Source organism: Culicoides brevitarsis, chromosome 1 (genome assembly GCF_036172545.1).
Source record: "Culicoides brevitarsis isolate CSIRO-B50_1 chromosome 1, AGI_CSIRO_Cbre_v1, whole genome shotgun sequence".
In the NCBI taxonomy this organism is placed as follows: Eukaryota; Metazoa; Arthropoda; class Insecta; order Diptera; family Ceratopogonidae; genus Culicoides; species Culicoides brevitarsis.
The window spans coordinates 46,453,678-46,474,596 of NC_087085.1; the positions used below are offsets into that span (position 1 = coordinate 46,453,678).

Sequence of the window (20,919 nt, forward strand, 5' to 3'; positions counted from 1 at the left end):
ATAAGTAACCTGCATATGGATGGATTGAGAAGCTGATGTGACTATATATTGCAGTTTTGAATAAACATAAGTATGACGAACTTGAATCTTTGATATTTTCATTTAATACCTCAAATAGTCAGAAACATTTTTTAAAGTTTTGTACTAAATCGTGACATGGACTTTTATCATTTGTTTAATAATTTCCAAATTTTCTTTCTATTTCACGAGAAAAGAAAAGTATGATATTAAATAACACAATTATTGTTATGTTTGTGTCGAAAACCTGATTCAAGGACAATTCAGCACAATTTTTCATTTACTTAACATAAGCCGCTAAACCAAAAATAATTTATTTTATTTCCTACTCGTCCAAATATGGAAAGGACAATAACACTTTTTGTCTCCTCGAAACTATGAGACTTTATGAGGAGTGGTTAAGAAATGATGCGATGGATCGAATTGTGTCTTTGTATGGCATTACAAAACGAGTTGCAAGGGCAACATTGATAAATTTTAATTTCATGGAATATAGCAAAATAATTATAACGGAAAAACATAATTTGACTTTACATATTTCAGATGAAAAAGAGTAAATTGTTTCTGAACACTTTGTGTGAACTAAGATACCAATCAATTTTGTTTTTTTTTTATTCCTGTTTGATGATATATTTACATCTGCGTTGTTTTGCATCAAAAACATTTTGTTTTTAAATGTTTTAAAATTTTGTATACAAACATTTAAATATGAGATCTAATTTGCTGTCATAAAAAAATGAAGTAATCTACAAATAATTTAGAAAATCTACAAATAATAAGAAAAAAAACCGTTTTTTTGAAAACTTTTTTATTATCATTTGGGAAATACTGTTTCTTGAACAAAGTATTTGTTATCTAATGAGCCTTCGAATGTTTATGCGTAATATTTTTAAAACAAAAATGCTGCCTTTGGATGTTTATTCTATCTTATCTACGATTTCATATTTCTTCTTTATGACAAATTTTAAATTAAGAGAGTAAAATAGTTTTTAAACTTGCAGTGTTTGTGGATGAGACTTTGAATCTCATATAATTTTGTTTCCTTAGAATTATTTGAATATTTTTTTTAATTATTTCCAAATATTTATAAGTATATGCAATTATTATTTACAGAACAGATATCATAGATTTTCCGTTATTATTATGCATTTTTAAGAGAATAATATAATCTTAAAGATAGAATAATATTAATTAATTAATTAAGTGGAACTGAAGTTTCTTTACACTTGTATTTGTGTTTGATATTATTATTTTTTTTATTTTAATAATCTTTTATATATTTTTTATATGTAAAGATGATGAAGAATATGTTAAAACACGAGAAACTTTCAGTTTTTAGACTCATCCTTTTTTGTAGACATCGTTTGATTTGTTTGACCTACAAGAAAAAAATAAATATAGACAATTTATAAAGTTATTATGAAAAAATTTAATTTATTATGACTTATTACCTCGATTGTTTGAATAATATTGTTGAGCAGGCATTTGCATATTCATGCGATCAAAATTATTATTTGGACGTTGAATGGGTGGTATTGGAGGAACAGTTTGTTGATATTGATGTTGATGGAAAAGACTCGCATTTATAATTTGTTGTTGTTGCTGTTGAAAAATCTGATTTTGTAGGTCCCACTGAAATGAAAAACAAAACTTTTATAAAAAGCTTACAAAAAGTTTAAAAAATTTCTTACATTTGTTCCTGAAAAATTTTTCATATGTTGCGATGGACTTGATTGTGCAGATTGTTGTTGAGTTGAATGTGAATCTGGTGTACCATTATTTGATGATCCTCTTGAAACAGCCTAAAAATGTGATATAAAACAAAATAAAAATAAAAACCAGAACTCATAAATAAGACAAAAAAAATTAACAAATAATATTAACGATAAGTGTTTTGTATACTACATACAAGAAACATAAAAACTTTTGAATAATTAAAAAATTAAATAGTAATATTGAATAATATTTTCGTACAATTAGAAAAAACAAAACAAAAGTAAAATGAAAATGTGATTGTAGGCAAATTGAAGTCTTCTTTTCAATCCATATATACATCAACGAATGAAAACCAAACTAACTTTTGTCTCATCTTTCCTCATTTTTATTGTTATTCTCGATATACTTTTTATAATAATGTTATATTATTTTATAGATAGACTACGTTTTTTTTTCTTTTAATCATGTGTTTTTCTGGTTAGTTTGCATTTGTTTTTAAAGAACATGGAAATCTATACTTTTATATTACTTGTTTTGCATCATAAAGATGTTGCGACTCACGCAAAATGTTATTTTTTATTTTAATTTTTTTCTTTTCGTTTATTTCTGTTTAAATAGAGATGTAAATAATTTTCCTTTTTTTTACTTTCACAGTTATAGTAGTAATCAATTTCCATTCATCATCAATATTTTTTAATGCATGTACATTAAGTATAATTGTGATATTTTTGGACATTTTTAAGAAATTATCATTTATTTTACTTTGTTGTACACGACATAAATATTTCAATATTTTAGTATAGTAATGTCCTTATATATTATATATTTAGTGAGAGAATTTTTTCCATCTCTGACAATTTTTTTAATCTTTCGCAATAAGCATTATACATACATTATGTATATACTTTATTCCGAAAATTTTTTTGGTACTATGATATTAAAAAGTTTTTTTTTTAATTATATTTGTTATGAATAGATGAAGAGTATGTAATATGAATTTAGTAAAAAAAAAATATATAATTTTATAAAGGTTCGAATAGCTCTTTAGAGCTTTTTCTAAAATATTTTTATGCGATTTTCATCGAATATTAAAATTATTCTTTTGTGTGTGTGTTATTATTCTTTTCTTGTTAGTATTGATTATATGAATGAAGATAAAAATTATAGAGTCTTGCTTTAAAAGATTCATTAAGCATGGAGTACATAAATTTGTTTTATTTTTTTAAAGCAGACTTTGTTTTGAAGCAAAAACTTTCCTTTCACCATTACTTTATTTAAAAAATGAAGTTGCACTCACAGAGTCTTGCATGGTTTGTGGACCTCCTTGTTGAGATTGTCCTGCGTTATTTTGTCCTTGTCCTCCCTGTTTTATATATGCAGATCCTGCCTGTTGTGAATTGTTTCCGGCATTTGGACCTCGATATTGTTGCGGATATTGTGATCCGAATTGTGCCTGTGGCGCATTTGATGGACCTGTTCCATGCCCGCCAAATATTCCTGCGTAATTTTGTATTGTACCTGCCGCTGCTGTTCCAAAGAAAGCTGCATTCGTTTGTTGTCCAGCTGTATTAGAATAAAAACTGTTGTTTTGTATCGGACCTTGTTGCGGATAAACTCCCATATACTGTTGAGTTCCATACGGTTGCCCAGACTTTGATCCAATTGCACCAATTTGTGATGGAGGTTTGACGGATGTCGACATAAGTGTGTTAGATGTCGATGAGATTAAAACAGTGCTTGGATTATTCATTTGTTGCGATTGATTGAATGGAGTTTGAACAGTTCCTCCCATTGTTCTAAAAGCATTTTGATACATTTCAGCGTGCGCGGGTGTCGTCGGCATTGATGGAGGAGTTTGCATATAATTTGCGTATGGAGCATTTCCCGTTGCCCCATAATGTGTTGGATATTGCGAAAATTGTGAACGACCAGCTTCAATTTGGAATGTATTATACATTCCTGCTTGCGATTGATTATAGACAACAGCAGCTGGCGGTGAAGGAATAGCCGACATTCCATAAGCTTGTGACGCAGCTTGATAGTACGATTGGGGGGCTGTTGGAATAGTGCCTTGCATTTGGGGAGGCGGAGATAATCCAGATAATCCAGAGGCCTGTTGCAATTGCTGTTGCGATAATTTGACTTTACAAATATTTGCATTATTTCCTAATACTTCCGACACGTGTTTTGTACTCTGGTTGTGTCCTTGATTTTGTCCTTGAGTTTGCCCTACATTTGCATGTTGATTTGTCGATGAATTACCGGAAATATATGAGTTTTCGTCATTACCTCCAATTCCCTGATCATTGACAGTCGCCTTATTGAAATGATCGAGTGCACTTTGATCATGACCGAAGTTGGAATAATTGTTAGATGAGGAAAGAGCATGTTGCACATGTGACATATTTACGTGAGATTGTGCAAATTGGTGTAATTGATGCTGATGTTGATGTTGGAATGAAGCAACGTTTGATGCAATCTGAGCTGCTGCACTCTCAACAACCGCATCGTTATTTGCGTGTTCCATAACGGTTGGCATTACGTCCCAAACTTTCTTTACACTCGCGATTTTCATGTTTAAATCCACTGTAGAGCCCGAAATTATGTTACTTTGCACGTTACCGGCGACATGTTGCATCGCTTTCTGTAAATTGGCTTGTTGTTGTTTGTTACTCTTATCAACTTCAGTATTTGATGTTATTTGCGATGACAAATCCGATCCAAAAGTAAAATTGAATTTCATATCCTTCTCGTATTCAACATCAGCTTTATTGAAATCGATACTTTGTAATGCAGAGTTAAGAGCTTGTTCTTGAGATTTTTGCATTGCAGAAGCTGCTTGTTGAGCTCGTTGCTCCATCATATCTGAAATTGAAGCAGACGTTGGAACAGTAGCCTTAAATACATCTTCTTGCAATTTTTGGGAATTTCCTGTAATTTGACTGCCATTAGCAGACATTGTATTACGTTTAATTGAAGCTGTTTGATTCGATAAAGTTTGTTGAGATGAGACAGTCGATGTACTAATAGGGTTTGTCTTGTAATTTGTATTTTCAAAAATTATCGTGTTGACAGGAGGTGTTGTTCCATCCAAGACTTGCTTATTTCCTTCACTCTTTGAACTAATAGCAATGTCACTTGTTTGCTGTTGTCCAGTTGAAGATGATTGTTGCCCATCTAAAAATATAAGGAATTTTGAATTTTTTTATATGGAACTTATCACATTTAAAGATATATAGTTTCAGAACAGTAAGTAATCAAAAAATGCAAAAACGATCAAGAAAAAAAAATATTTTTGAGCTCATTTTTTTTTTTTTTGTTTTTTAAATTTGTGTTCTCTTTAATGTTTTACATCGAAATTTTAAAACAAACAAATTTTTGTGAATCATATGCAAAATAAATAACGTGCTTTCAGTTTCAGCTTTCAGTTGTAATTTTCTTTAATTAATGCTGAGGGTCTTAATTTTTACATAACTTGGATTCTGAACTGATACGTTAAAAATTTTAAAGAAATATTTTGAGAGGTTGATTTTTGTTAACGATCATATTCAATACGAAATCCATTCAAAAAAATTTCACTTAATAAATTTAACATTTTAAGTTTCGTTTTAAATGTCAAAATTAAGCAAATTACAGCTGAGGGTCTAAATATCTTTTTATTCTAAATTTATTTTTAAATTTCATTGTTTGTAATTTTTTCAAATGTTTTTTGAGCATATAATAGGTTTAGCATCGCTTTTCAGAATTTGTTATGTTAACAGAACAGACTATTGTTATAAGAACAGACTTGGAAAAAACTTCAAAAACTACATACATAACATATGTACCTCTCTTTCAAGAAAACTTACCGTCAACGTTAGATTTTTCTTGTGTATTGTCAACTTTCTTCGAATCCCAATGACTACCGGCTTTATTTCCGGTATTTGCAGCTTGACTTTCAATTCCTGATTGGTTCTTATTATTTCCTCGTTGCAATTGAACATCTTTATTACTGTTTGAACGTTGAGTTTGCGGTCTTGAGTTTTCGCGTTCGCTATTTGATCCAACACTTGAGGTGCTGTTTGTCTTCGTTCGTGGTTTAACAGAAAGCCCAGGAGGCTTAGAAAGTGGTTTCGAACGATCGTCTTTCTGCTGTTGTTGAGATTTTTGTAAAGATGGATTAGAAGAAGAATTTCTTGCTTGATGAGTGTTGTTTCCACGATTATATTGACTGCTATAAGATCGATCACCGTCTTCTCGTTTTCCTCCTCCAAAAATCTTACGATGTTCTTGTTCATCTTTCTTTTCATCATTTTTAAAAGATTTTTGCTCTTCATTTGCATCTTTTTCATCATTAATTTTGTGAGAAGAAGAATCGGCTTTTGTATTGGATGTCTTCATCATTTTCGACTTTGACTTATCTTCTGCAGATGTGCTGTGTTCAGAATTTTTTCGTTCACGATCAGTATAGTCATTTTTTTGATCGTCGCTTCCAGCAAATGGACTTTTGCTACTTGGCGGTCCATAATTATCGATTCTTTTCGTATTTCCAGAACCATGCATTTGTCCTCGTCGGTTATATTGCAAGTTAGAATTCGCTCCTCGACCACGTCTTGAAGGTTCTCCGCGTGCTGCGAATCCTTCACGAGTTTTTACATCTTTCGCACCTTTGCCTTTTGTTTTATCATAGTCATCTTCATAATCAGATCCTTCAGATTCACTGTAATAATCCATATTTTCATATCGCCCATATGCACCGCTCTTACCACGTCGATTCCAATGAGAACTCGATCCACGATTTCCATAAGATGAAGATCCATATCCCGATCTTCCGCCTCTTGATTCTCGTGCGGAATCACGATTCGAGTCAAAACGACGTTGTCCTCCATTATCACGTGTTCCTCCTCTTGCAATTCGTTTATCATGTCTTCTTTGATCATCATTGAATGAAGAAGACGGTTTCTTCTTTTCCATTTCATTATCTTTTTTACTAATAATCGAATTACTTTCATCTGTTCCCTTATCAACTGACGTGTCTAAATTCGCTGAATGATCCGCCCATGATTTAGGAGACTCGCTTCCTCGTTTCAAATCGGATTTCTCGTCGTGCCTGTCTTCAACGTTTCCAAGAGATTTGTTCAAAGTTGACGATGAGTCATCAGAAACGGATATTTTTGATCGCTGTAGAATTTGTTTGGGCTCATAATCGGAAGTTGAGTGTGCATCAATACTCTTCATTAATTGTTTTTGTTTTTCTGTGTACGTGTCAGATTTTTCATTATCTTCTAACTCATCAACCCATGACGTTATTCTTTCACGAGAAGTCGATTTTTCGCTAACAGTGTTCGTTGCTTTATCAGCATCACTGCTCGAAACACTAATTTTTCGCGATGTAAAATAATCTTCTCGATCTGAATCGAGTCTTCCGCGAGTTTCGTTACTGCGACGTCCTCCAGAATGCTGTACCAACAATTCATCAGAACGTCGTTTTTGTTGGAGCAATTGTTTACTCATATTTTGATGAATATATCTGGGGTCGTATTGTTGTGCAAACGGAACATTTTTAGTGTCACTTATTGATGTAATTGTTGCTGCTGTAATTGTTGCTGAACTTGCTGTTGTTGTATTTGTCAATTCTTTTCCAGTTGCGGTGCTTCGATATGATGAATTACTTCCTCTTTCGAAGCGTTCAACTCTTTCTGAACGACTTTCAGATCCATGTTGTTGTCGTTGGAAACGCGGAGGCAAATTTGACTGAAAATTTCTGTCACGTGAATCAGTTGTTCCTCGAGAATCCCTCTCTGTACGTTCATATTTGTCGTATCTATCACGCCTGTCGTATGTTTCTTTCGAGCCATATTGATTGACATGCCTTTCTTGTTTGCTGCCAACATCCAATTTTTGCATACCTTGTGTAATGGATGTTGATGTTGCATTATCTGAATCTTCAGAGACATTTGCACGTTTGCTATGAATCTTTTCTTCGAGAGCTTGTAGTTTTTTCGCAGCTGCTTGTCTTCGTTCCATTTCGCGCTTTTCTTCCTCTTCACGACGTTGTTTTACTCTTTCGATAATTTCGGTATCTAATGCTCCGACAGGACGTCGATCAACTCCATTTTGTGAATAACGAGACTCACGATTTTCATGACGATCTTTTCCCCATGCTAAAAAAAAATATTTTTTTATTACATTTGATGAGAGTATTATTTCTATTTAAATACTTACATGGTCGTTTTTCATCTTCGGAAATCATTTTTTTATTATTATCATCTTTGTTGTCAATTTGTTTTGGGCGATCTTTGTTCATCGTCGATGCAGTTGATAATGGCGGATCAATTTCATCATCGGAAAAATTTAACTTTTGGTTGTAATCGATGGTATCATCTTTCGCCCATCCATCGTCTTTTGCGATGTTTTCAATTCTTTCGAGCTCTTCGTCACGAATAATTGGGCGATGAATTATCGCTTCGGGTTCTAATAAGGGAGGCGGAGGTCCACGATAATCATCATAGTTTCGATTCTGCTGATTCTGTAAACGTGGAGGCAATGATTTGCCTGAAAAAAAAAATTAACATTTGAGACAAATTTTAACATTAAAAAACGAAATGTAACCTTGATACGATGATGAATGATCATTATTACTGTTTCCAGAATTGTTTCCGCTTCGCCTTCCTTGATACGATGATGGATGATCATTGTTATTATTACTGTTTCCAGAATTGCCAAAATTTCTAACTCGATAATTGTTTTGGTTATTGCCACTGTTGTTATTTTGTTGTTGAGACGATGGAAGACCAAAACTACTTCCGACATTTGATGTAGGCGAAGAGAAATTTACGCCGCCCGAACGATACATAAATGATGGCATGAGAGCTTTTAATTGAGGCGGAACTTGGAGGCCCGGGGCCTGTTGTGAATTTGGTTGATTCGCAGCTCCAACAGCGTCTCCTCCTCCTTTTCCTGACATATTTTGCTGCATCCATGTTGATGGCTCTGTTTGAGGGCGTAAACTCATTTGAGGGCCATCGTATTGTTGCGTAGAACTCTGATGACTTGCACTTGTTTGATGATGTTGATTGTTTTGAGAATTTCCGCCGCTTGCATTCGTTTGTGCCTGATTCGATTTCGAGCCAGAGGGCGTAGTCCCATCCAATGATGGGAACTCGTGTTGAAATTGGGGACTCTGATACAATGGCGGTTGACCTTCTTGCGGTTGTATTCCTCCCGTTGTTACAGAGCTCCATGTTGTCGAATTACTGTTTGAATTACGATCAGACGAATTTCCAGAATTTGTTTGTTGATGACTATTATTATTATTGTTGTTACTTTGACTTTGCACTGCTGAGAAACTATTAGAAGAGTGTTGTTTTTGTTGCTGCGGAGATGTTTTAGATGCCGAAATAATACTTGTTGATGTTTGATGATCGTTAGCAGTTGTAGAAGCTATTTTTAAGAAAAAAAAAAACAAAACAAAACATAATTGTTGTTCTTATTGGTTTAAAAAAAATCAACTTGATACGAACATTCAGTAGGAGATGATGTTTCAGCTTTCAGGGATGGAAGATTGGCTGGAGGTCTCCGAGCCGAAGGAACCTTTCCGAGGCTTTGCATTCCATGTTTACGTGGTACAGTGTTTTTTTGTTGTGAAGGTTCTAATGATTCGCCACGACTTGTTCGATAAAGACTATTTATGTCTAACGCAGAGAATTTGGGCTTTGCATTTCGCTCCCCCCTACTTCCCCCCAATGAACTCATGCTGCCAATTAATCTTCATTAGCAAAAACCTTTCCCCCCACAAGGCCTTTATACTACTATACAATAATTCTTTTGGTCTGTTCTGAGCAATCGTCGATTTATGCTTTTGATTTTTGACACTTTTTTGTTTGCTATTTAGTTTTTTGTTTTTGCTATTATAATCTCTTCGCTTTTTTTTTTGTTTGACAAACACAGATATACACGCAGATACGTATGTAATTTCACTTTTAACCAATTTTTAACTTATAATTCTTTTCGTAAGTTGGTTTTATTAATTTTGATGGCGATGATGTTGTTCAGCTCACTTGGTCGACGACGATGTTAGAAGTAGTACAGAAGAAATTTATCTATAAATAGACAAAAAGACAATAAAAATTAAATTATTTAAATGTGATGTGCGACAACTATATATCCAATGCATTTATGTTACGACGAAAAAAAAATAAAATATACTTTCGAACTGTCTGTCTTAAGTTGATCTACAGGAAGCAGGTCAAGATCATTTGCCGGTGAATTTACCTTCACCTTCAAAATTTAATTATGTGAATATTCTTGCTCGCCAAGCAGAAACTCTGATGCACAGCAAAACGAAGACAAAAATGTGGAGACGAAGAACGCGAATATCCATATAAATATAAATACGTATATGTTCTATGAGAGTAAGGAGGTCGATGAACCAAAAAAAAAAAGTAAAATAGATTAATGTGTTGTTTTAAAATGTATAAAAATTGCGAGTTTTTAGGAGACAAAATGTCATTTCCTAAATAATAATTTAATATTGACTCTGATGCTTAAATACTTAACCATGACACAGCAATAGAAGAATGAGAGAAATTATTACATGACCAAAGTTTCTTTATTGCATTTTTGCACACATTGTCTCTTTGTATGGAGTTTCGTACATAATTAATAAAATCACTGCAAATTGAGACACTTTAAGTTTCAAATTTCTTGCAAACGATTATGATGTGCGATTATTGTATGCAAGTTGATATGAAGAAAAATTGAAATTCAAGGTAGAGAACACGCCAAATAATTTTCACATTAAGGGTTCGAGTTTTACATGTTTTAGCTACAAAATTTTTGTTACACACCTATCTTTGTGGCTCCACGGAGCGTTAACGCTATCTTCTTGGGCTTTTGAATCCGAAATTCGGTGCCTTGAAAATTTTCTTGGAATCGTTGCACGACACGGCTTATTTGTGAAAGTCGGATATTTCGATAGTTTTGCGACAACCTAATTAGTTTGCTGTGTTCGCGAGTTCGTTTTCTACTCGATTTTCACTATTTTTCTCTGTTCTTTGCACGATTTACGGCGGAAAATACACTTATTTCTGCGAATTTTCTCAATCCAAAATGGTGAAGCGAAGATATTTTTGCTAACTCGGGCGACATCCCCGTGCACATAACGAGTTTTCACAATGTGACCTGGGATGCTTTTCATTTTAATTCGTCTCAATTAAGCTCAGTGCATATTTCGAAATTTTAATTGTGCATTGAGACAAATTATCCTTTTCATTCGTCTCACAAATGTATTAATTGATGGAACTTTTTTACTTTTTTGCGAGAAAAAATATCAAAAATAACTAATTTGCAGCTATATAGAAGTTTAGCTTCGCTACAAATAATAAAGTTAAAAAATTGTGTGCCTATTTGTTAAAAAAGTTTCGTGTTAAGTGTTGAAAACAAAGGAAAATTTTGTCACGAAAAAAAAAACATTGCGTCAGTAGAGAAGAAAATTTATGAAAAACAAAAATACATAAAAATGGAAATAATATAGTGCAAAACAAACGAAATTGGAATATTTGTTCATCTCGCAATACTATTGAGTTGAAGGTAAATCTAGAAATTCACTGATATAAAAAAAATTAAGGAGAATGAGTCAGAAAGAAACACCTGCCAATTGCTCTTTTGTGCATTTTAAGTGCAATTACTCACATATTAACATGAACACAATTATTTTTATTCAAACACAAATTGTGATTTACAAAGTCTATCAAAATAATCTTTAAAATTCTATTATGATTGTTTTCTTTATTTTTAATTTGTTTCCTTACTTAATATTTTCTACATAACAATATTAATAGTTTGTGCGAATATTTTTGTGGTTATCCAAAGACTCGATAAAATACTTGATATTCTCACATATCAATTTACTTTTCTTCCATTTGTCGATTGTATTTATATATACTGCTATTAATTTATAGTAAAGCCTACAATATAGAACAAAAGTTCATCATGACCTAATAGTAAAAACAAGAATTATCTTTTTGTGAAATTGACGATTTTCTTCTTGTTTGGTTGACACTCATGGATTTTCGTCTAAAAACTTTTTAATTAACGAATTTAAAAATCATAAATAATGAGGTTTATTTACACATTACATACTTTATTACATGAATGAGCTTTACGTTAATTTGATTAGGTCCAATAACAAATTTTGTTACATATCTTTAATACATTGTCATTTCACACTTTCTACCCTTCTAATTTTTATTTCGTTTTCTCAAAAAAAGATTTTATAAACTTTGCTTTGTAAATTGAACTTTTAATATATGTATAGGTTATCGCAAATAAATACATATATCTATTTTATGAAGTAAGGCCGTTCAAAAAGACTTCCAAATACATTTTCCATAACTTTTAATCAATTTCAAGCTTGAAAACCATCAAATGGGCTCTCAAAATGAAAATTACGTATTTTTTACGTATTTTTTATTTTTCAATTTTCAAGCTTGATACCCATCTAAGAGTCATCCAAAAACATTTTCCATAACTTTTAATCAATTTCAAGCTTGAAAACCATCAAATGGGCTCTCAAAATGAAAATTACGTATTTTTTACGTATTTTTTATTTTTCAATTTTCAAGCTTGATACCCATCTAAAAGTCATCCAAAAACATTTTCCATAACTTTTTGTCAATTTCAAGCTTGAAAACCATCAAATGGGCTCTCAAAATGAAAATTACGTATTTTTTACGTATTTTTTATTTTTCAATTTTCAAGCTTGATACCCATCTAAGAGTCATCCAAAAACATTTTCCATAACTTTTAATCAATTTCAAGCTTGAAAACCATCAAATGGGCTTTCAAAATGAAAATTACGTATTTTTTACGTATTTTTTATTTTTCAATTTTCAAGCTTGATACCCATCTAAAAGTCATCCAAAAACATTTTCCATAACTTTTTGTCAATTTCAAGCTTGAAAACCATCAAATGGGCTCACAAAATGAAAATTACGTATTTTTTACGTATTTTTTATTTTTCAATTTTCAAGCTTGATACCCATCTAAAAGTCATCCAAAAACATTTTCCATAACTTTTTGTCAATTTCAAGCTTGAAAACCATCAAATGGGCTCTCAAAATGAAAATTACGTATTTTTTACGTATTTTTTATTTTTCAATTTTCAAGCTTGAAGACCCATCAAAAGTATCCAAAAACATTTTCCATAACTTTTTGTCAATTTCAAGCTTGAAAACCATCAAATGGGCTCTCAAAATGAAAATTACGTATTTTTTACGTATTTTTTATTTTTCAATTTTCAAGCTTGATACCCATCTAAAAGTCATCCAAAAACATTTTCCATAACTTTTAATCAATTTCAAGCTTGAAAACTATCAAATGGGCTCTCAAAATGAAAATTACGTATTTTTTACGTATTTTTTATTTTTCAATTTTCAAGCTTGAAAACCATCAAAAAGACGTAATTTTTTATTTTTCAATTTTCATTTTTTATTTTTCAATTTTCAAGCTTGATACCCATCTAAAAGTCATCCAAAAACATTTTCCATAACTTTTTGTCAATTTCAAGCTTGAAAACCATCAAATGGGCTCTCAAAATGAAAATTACGTATTTTTTACGTATTTTTTATTTTTCAATTTTCAAGCTTAAGAAGCATCAAAAAGTCATCCAAAAACATTTTCCATAAGTTTTGATCAATTTCAAGCTTGAAAACCATCAAATGGGCTCTCAAAATGAAAATTACGTATTTTTTACGTATTTTTTATTTTTCAATTTTCAAGCTTGAGACCCATCACTCAAACTTTTAATTAAAAGTCATCCAAAAACATTTTCCATAACTTTTAATCAATTTCAAGCTTGAAAAATGGGCTCTCAAATGAAAATTACGTATTTGTGAGTCATCAAATTGGATTTTACATATTTTTTTACGTATTTTTTATTTTTCAATTTTCAAGCTTGAAAACCATCAAATGGGCTCTCAAAATGAAAATTACGTATTTTTTACGTAAAATTTGACATGATTTTTCTTCTTTAAAAAAATTTTCAAAAAAAAAAATTTTCAAAATTTTTTGACAATTATTTTTTTGAAATTTTGATGTCTAAATTTTTAATTTGAAATACTCTGATATCAATTTAATTTAATTTAATTTCAAATCTCAACATTTTTACCATTCTTTTTTTTCATATGTTGGAATTTTGAAGCTTTACAACCATGATTCAATAAAAATTTGATCAATTTCAAGCTTCAGAACGAACAAACAAGACATTCGAAAGAAATTCCGTAAAATTTTTTGACAATTATTTTTTTGAAATTTTGATGTCTAAATTTTTAATTTGAAATACTCTGATATCAATTTAATTTAATTTAATTTCAAATGTTTAATAAAAATTTGATCAATTTCAAGCTTCAGAACGAACAAACAAGACATTCGAAAGAAATTCCGTATTTTTTACGTTTTGTTGTAATTAAATACATATTAAGATTTGAGCTTAAGAACCAGGAGAGTCCTTTAACAACAATTTTTGAAATAAATAATTAAATAAATGTTGCAAATAAAGTCGTTTAGTTCAATTAAATTTTCACTCAAGTTAAAATCAAAGTCATTTTACCCCAATTCACAACAAAGAAATAAGAAAAGAATCAAAATGTAATAAAGCTTGAAGACGAAGACATCATATATATATGAAATGTATGTGTATATTTACAATGTGTTTCCGCTTGTGAGTCATACCATCATTACCTCCTGCTTAATATTATCAAAACTATGAGCTACGCCGGTAGCAAATAAATGTTTTTTAAAAAGTTCATGTGATATTTATTGAAAAAATGCATAAAATCCATGTCAAAATTGATTTGTGTAGATTTACCTTTCATTAAATTAGTTTTTTCAAGATTTTGTATATTTCTAAAACTGGTTTTCGTTAAGAAATGCATTGGTTAGTGGGTGAAGTAATTTCTTTATATTTCTTATGAAATTAACGTACATTTTTCAATATGTGATGGATAAAAAATATTTCTCTTCCTCTGCTTTTGAGATGTATAGTTCATATTTCTAAAATAATAGGTTTGACAATGTTAATTACCTAAAATTGAATAAGTTCGAAATGAAAAGAAGCATCATTTTTTTTTTAAATTATATTGATTGAAATTATGTTCATTTCTCTCATTGCAGATAACACACACAGACCAAATATGGATGAACGTCGAATCGCTGACTACTTTGTTGTATCTGGGATGTCAGAGAATCCCAAGTTACTTCAAGATAACATATTTAGTGATTCATCGCACTTACGAACTGCATCGTTCGCAAAACCAATTACAGAAATTGGAGTCTTTTTCCCCGCACTTGGTGAAATGGTTCCTGAAGGATGTGTCGTACTCGATATAACGCCAAGCGGGCTTGATGCTGACTTAAATTTTGGCTCTGTTCGAACTCCAGCATGTTTCATTTACTACAAACGCGGTTCAGATCAACCGCCTTTAGTTGATATTGGAGTTATGTATGAAGGCACAGAGCGTATAATGCCCGATGCAGAAATTGTGTATGAAACTCCGGGAAAACGTTTAGCAAATGTAAACAATACAAATGCAAAAACCTTTATTACTTTTCGACGTGCTAAACCAACGATGCCTTGTAATGAACTCGTTGTAACTGAATTGTGTGTTATAATTCCGGGAAAAGGAGAGAAACCTCCTCACGCATTTTGTCAGATTCATAAAACACTAAATAAGGGATTAATGGGTAACGATGTCTACTTATGTTATAAAAAATCTCAAAATCGCCCGAAAAACATCAGTTATCAACCCGATTTGTTGCACAGATATCCAGAGACAGACCATATGGATTTTCCTTTGAGCTCTTGCCCAAGTGTTCCTCTTTTCTGCTTACCAATGGGTGCAACACTTGAAGCTTGGCCTCATGTCATCGACGAAGAAGGAGAAAAACGAAATCGCCGTCCAATTGCACCTACTTTTAGTACATTTGTCCTTCTTGTTAACGATGGAACAAGCAAAATTTATGGATCTGCCTTGGCGTTTTACGAAACACTTGATTCGCCAGATTCATTATCTGAACAGCAAAAGAAAATGCTCGATTGGTCAGATGACATGGTTGAAACGCATTCCCTCCATATAAATAAATCCATTTGTTTATTGTCACAATATCCATTTGGTGATACTTTTGAACGATGGTTACAATACTTGCATCATTTGGCGTCTTTGAATGAACCATTACCCGTCCCAATCGAACGTTACATTACACATCTGTTAGATGAAGTGCCCTTTCCATCTCCAAGTATACTCTTACCGTTATCAAATGTAACGAATGATCGGATTTTATTACAACAACCAGATGATAGCCCTTTGCCTCAAAGCGGAGCAGGATTCCGCCAATTATTGTCTAATTTAGGTCCTGAAAATTGTCTTCAAGTGCTATTGTTGGTTTTGACAGAGCAAAAACTTTTAATTCATTCACTGCGGTAAGTTTTATTTTCACAAAATTTCTATTTATGCAATGCATCACAGTACTTACATATTTTTTCTTTCGTTTTATAGACCTCATACGCTCACTGCTGTTGTAGAAGCAATTTCAACATTACTTTTTCCTTTCAAATGGCAATGTCCTTACATTCCATTATGCCCTCTTGGATTAGCAGAAGTTTTACATGCACCTTTACCATATTTAATAGGAGTTGACTCCCGATTTTTTGATCTTTATGAGCCGCCAAGTGACGTTTCGTGCGTCGATCTTGATACAAATTGCATTAGTATATGTGAAAGTCAAAAACACTTAACGACAAAATTGCTACCAAAACGTGCAGCTCGAATCTTGAAACAGACATTGCGAAATTTGGATGCGTTAAATCAAAACTACAACACAGACTCGATGAACAGCTTAGATCGCGACATTAAACGAAAAAAACGTGAAAAAAACCTCGAGCAACGTATTCAAGAAAGTTTTTTGAGATTTATGGCTTCAATTCTCAGAGGTTACCGTGAATATTTGGTTCCAATTTCGAAAGCTCCAACAATCGGATCAACTGATCCCAATGCATTGTTTCAACTGGAAGCTTTTTTACGATCACGAGATAAAGCGCATCACAAATTTTTTCAACTACTTATGAAAACACAAATGTTTATTCGATTTATTGAGGAACGTTCATTTGTTTCTGACAACGATAGTGGCTTGGCATTCTTTGATGAATGCTGTGAACGTGTAGGTGCTTATGACGAAGGAACAGCTGAAATAAAGTTTGTAGATTGGGATTCGGGGCACAATAGTGAAAGAACAAAATATATTTTGCCGCCGGAAAACATGCCGGGAGCACCATCAGAACAAACTTTTGTATACTCATCGTTTACTTTGGATCCTGATTTGCTTAAGCAAGCACGAAAATCTATTGTTTCAAGAGCTTTGCATCATTCAAGCATAACTCCAGGATCTCCATTAGCACGCAGAACAAAGCATGAAATAAAATTAGCACAGAAATTAGCGAGACGCTGTCAAGGCAATCCAGAAGCATGGGCTAAACATTTATTGGCAACTTGCTACTCACTTTATTTCATCATTTTACCAAGCATTGTAGCAGATAATATAAGTCGAGAACACTCGATTCTCCGAAATGCTTATGATTTGCTTGCTAAAGCTGCGAAACTCAAAATTCAGTGTGACGAAGTATGTTACCGAATTATGATGCAATTATGTCACATTCACAATCTGCCTGTCCTTGCTGTGAGATTGCATTATTTAATGCGTCGTTCAGGAATTCAACCAAATGCATTAACTTATGGTTTCTATAATCGATGTGTGCTGGAAGCCCAATGGCCTGCAGATACAAATATTACTTCTCAATTAAGATGGGCTCGTTTAAAAAATGTCGTTATTGGCGCTGCAAAATTTAAACATGCAGGAAATAAATTTGCTTCTCGAAAACGCCTATCCATATCGTGCGAGAATAATTTGAGTACTCTCGAAACAGTAGATGGAACGTCAAGAACGAGTTTAGATTCAGGAATATCGCAAGTTGATCAAACATCTACAGGAATAGTAGATTTTTCTGCTTTTGATCGACTCAGAGGTCGTCTTGGAAGTTTGGTAAAACAATCTTTTCCTACACAAGAGACAGATCAAAATGAAGATGATGATGATGATGAGGTAAATGAACCGAATGAAAATTGTGATTTGACATCAAACAAACCGAAAACTCCAATACAAGAAGAACGACAAGTTGATTTGAGTCCTCGAATGTTGGCAAGATCAGAAAGCTTTGGAGGCGATTCAAAAATTGTTGATAAAATTGTAAAGCAACATCAGAATGAGAGCAAATTAAAGTGTCAGCGGATACTCGATTTTCATGATGAAATTTCCGAGAATGACACTCATAAAGAACAAGATGGACATGAAGTTGAAGCAAAAAGTGTAAAAAGCCCTGTAAAGTAAGTACTGCCTAATATTTTATTTATTAAACTATCCAGTTGAACGACACTTCAATTTGTTTTCATTAGGGTAACTTCTCGGATTTTAGTTACACAAGATGATCCTTTGGGTGCGTTGAATGTATCGGAAGTTTCGGAATCTACAGATAAAAAAAAGACATCGACAGAACAAAAAAATATAACGAATAATAATCACATTAATGATACAATTTATACAGACACTCCTATATTATTTAAGGGTCATCGAAGTGCGACGTTTGAAGATTCCATGCAACTAAGTAAAAATATGCATCGTTCCGAAACAATGCCAAATGCAAATACTGTTACATCAAGTCTAGCGCATTTGGGTACATCTCTCAAATTGAATTTCGGGTAAGAATAAAATTTACTTACCTATTATTAAGGTTATTTAAGTAGCATGAAATATTATTATTTTGCATTTTTCCTTGTTTTTCATATTTTTGTTTTTGCTATTAAATATTTCATTGTTAGCCGTTATTCGCCTGCACGATTATCAATTAAAAAAGAGTTAAACAAAACAACTGCTAATTTCATTGAGAATATACAAAGTATGAGGTAAGATAAGGCACTTTTTTTTATTTATAAATATCTATGTTTATTTAATTTGAGTTTTATTGCTTAATATTTTGGTGTTTTTTTTTCCTATTAAATTTTATATCTACATATTAAACTAATCCATACATACGTATTTTAGTCCCTCACTGAACAACAAGAAAGCGGAAATCCTTCAAGGAGGTTTAAGTAGTATCAAAAATGCTGCAACTTCAATGGCTAAAAAGTTTGACGAAATAAAAGAAGCAATTTCGACAAACTCAACTCCTGTAAAATCGGGTATCAGTGAGAGAAAGCATCATAAATCACAAGAAGATCTACTTCACGATGGGCATAATGGTGAAACGTCATCATCATCATCCAATCATTATGTAGGAAGAACGCGTCGTGTTTCAAGCGAATTTGATTTATGGAGTCGCATAAGCGAATCTCGGAAATCAAGCTATAACAATTTAGTACCTCTTGGCGAAAATGGAATGAATAGCGGAATGATATCTTATCCCGTATTACCTGATTGCATCTATCCGGACGACGGAGAGGTAAGTTTTTAGTTTGAATTTTTCTTTGAATTTTTTAATTTCCTTATAAAACGTGTTTTAGTTAAACGATAACATTGAATATGATATCGTTCTTCAATTAACATCTTGTTCGCAATGTCATCGATGTCAGGCTTTATTATACGACGAAGATATCATGGCAGGATGGACAGCAGAAGATTCAAATCTTAATACAATGTGTCACGCTTGTAATAAGTTTACAGTACCATTGTTGAATATTCAAATATTAGTAGATGAAAAACTGCAAGAACTCAAAGAATCAGAATCATTGACAGTGCCGTATTTGAATCCACTCGTTTTGCGAAAAGAGTTAGAAGGGATATTATCACAAGAAGGCGACCAAGCACTAAATCGTCACAAGTTTGTTGAAGAACACCCAATAATATATTGGAATCTTGTATGGGTTATGGAGCGTATTGATGTTACAACTCATTTGCCTCAATTGTGTGTTCCTAAAAATGTAAGTTTTCTTTCGGTTCGAAAAATGTGCTCCAGATTTTTTTCTTTTTTTTTTGAACTTTTTATCCCATGATTCATTTCAAAAGTCGAAAATCGATTTGAAAAAAATAAATAAAAAAAATTTAAATTTTTTGTATTGAAAATTGTAATTTAGCATACATTTTCTTCTATGAAAATATTAATATAATTTAAATTATTAAATCTTAATTAAAAACTCTTTGGAGTTTATCATTTTGAATAAAAAAGTACATATTTTAAATTTTATTTTTTCCCTTCCGTTTACTTCTGAAAAAAGTTTGTAGAACAAAAAGTTCGAAATAAATTTGGAGCGACGTAAATAAATGAATAATATTAAATAATCGAAAATTCATACAGAATACTGAGACATCAGATCCTCTAAGCAATATGAAAACCATATCGATTCAATGCTTATGGGATAATCCTGAATTGCATAATGATGCTGGACCTGCAATGTATATGATATGGAAACAAAATCAACCATCTAGCCCTTTATTGAAAACGTTACTGATTGAGCAGAGCATATTTAATAGAACGTAAGATTGTTATTCTTAAAATTCAAAAATGAACATAATATTATATTTTTATAAAATTATTTTACAATAGTGCCCTCCAACAAATTGTTTCCTGCATTCGTTGTAATGATCTTAGTACACCAATTAAACGACTTGCCGATGAACGTTATAAACTGAAGGAACAACGTGGTATTGATCGTCATCATTCAATCTATCGAGACATTTTATTTTTGGCCTTTGCTGCAATTGATGTTAAAAACATAGATTTAGGCACATTTCATCGCGAATATGCGAACGTATTCGACAAATTAACTGAAAAAGAATGCAACGAATATTATCGGAGTCAGGATTTGCCGCCTTCATCATCAAGTATTTTTTGTCGAACATATTTCAAGCCTCTTACGCTGCCTTAGAATCGAAATGAATTAAATTTCATTCATAAAACACAAAAAGGACGTAATGATCACAATGAAAATATATTGACTTAAAATCCAAAAAAAAAAAATAAATAATAAAACAAGATTATTTTAATTAACTAAAATCCTAACAATATGATCTACCTATACTTATAATAGGAATGATGTATATAATTGAGAGACACGTGTGATAAATATTTGAAATTGTAATTTAAGTTTTGCTTATCTTGTT

At 32.0% G+C, this 20,919-nt stretch overlaps 3 protein-coding genes across 4 annotated transcripts in view; 1 reads left to right on the plus strand and 2 right to left on the minus strand.

The window, feature by feature from the left end:
• Positions 1–1,035: 1,035 nt before the first annotated feature.
• On the minus strand, positions 1,036–10,839 carry LOC134827669 (probable WRKY transcription factor protein 1). Its single transcript, XM_063840429.1, has 9 exons — positions 10,563–10,839; positions 9,237–9,815; positions 8,326–9,156; positions 7,939–8,268; positions 5,583–7,877; positions 3,032–4,911; positions 1,710–1,820; positions 1,470–1,650; positions 1,036–1,396 (listed from the first exon to the last, which is right to left on the minus strand). The coding sequence occupies exons 2-9, from the start codon at positions 9,466–9,468 to the stop codon at positions 1,347–1,349; spliced, it is 5,910 nt and encodes a 1,969-aa protein (XP_063696499.1). The 5' UTR covers positions 9,469–9,815; positions 10,563–10,839; the 3' UTR covers positions 1,036–1,346.
• Positions 10,840–11,008: 169 nt separating this feature from the next.
• LOC134827663 (DENN domain-containing protein Crag) lies at positions 11,009–20,862 on the plus strand. 2 transcript variants are annotated; one of them, XM_063840412.1, is made up of 9 exons: positions 11,009–11,304; positions 14,887–16,192; positions 16,269–18,149; positions 18,219–18,521; positions 18,642–18,725; positions 18,865–19,261; positions 19,323–19,739; positions 20,114–20,292; positions 20,363–20,862. In XM_063840412.1, exons 2-9 carry the CDS (start codon positions 14,907–14,909, stop codon positions 20,682–20,684), a joined length of 4,869 nt encoding a protein of 1,622 aa, XP_063696482.1. In that variant the 5' UTR covers positions 11,009–11,304; positions 14,887–14,906; the 3' UTR covers positions 20,685–20,862. The 2 variants fall into 2 exon arrangements, with proteins under 2 accessions (XP_063696482.1, XP_063696483.1); XM_063840413.1 differs by lacking the exon at positions 18,642–18,725.
• Positions 15,983–20,919, minus strand: part of LOC134827668 (large ribosomal subunit protein P2-like) — a 131,751-nt gene continuing 126,814 nt past the window's right edge. The window contains exon 3 of the mRNA XM_063840428.1: positions 15,983–15,994. The gene's annotated coding sequence lies outside the window, so the exon portion shown is untranslated. The remainder of the gene's footprint in view (positions 15,995–20,919) is intronic.

Bases quoted from the DNA above. Each gene is read 5' to 3' on its own strand.
- LOC134827669 (XM_063840429.1), bottom strand. From the start codon at position 9,468: ATGAGTTCATTGGGGGGAAGTAGGGGGGAGCGAAATGCAAAGCCCAAA. The intron at 9,157-9,236 runs GTTCGTATCAAG...TCTTAAAAATAG, and splicing joins AACATCATCTCCTACTGAAT to CTTCTACAACTGCTAACGAT. The intron at 1,821-3,031 runs GTGAGTGCAACT...TCACATTTTTAG, and splicing joins CACAAACCATGCAAGACTCT to GCTGTTTCAAGAGGATCATC.
- LOC134827663 (XM_063840412.1), top strand. From the start codon at position 14,907: ATGGATGAACGTCGAATCGCTGACTACTTTGTTGTATCTGGGATGTCA. The intron at 18,150-18,218 runs GTAAGTACTGCC...TGTTTTCATTAG, and splicing joins AGTGTAAAAAGCCCTGTAAA to GGTAACTTCTCGGATTTTAG. The intron at 19,262-19,322 runs GTAAGTTTTTAG...AACGTGTTTTAG, and splicing joins TCTATCCGGACGACGGAGAG to TTAAACGATAACATTGAATA.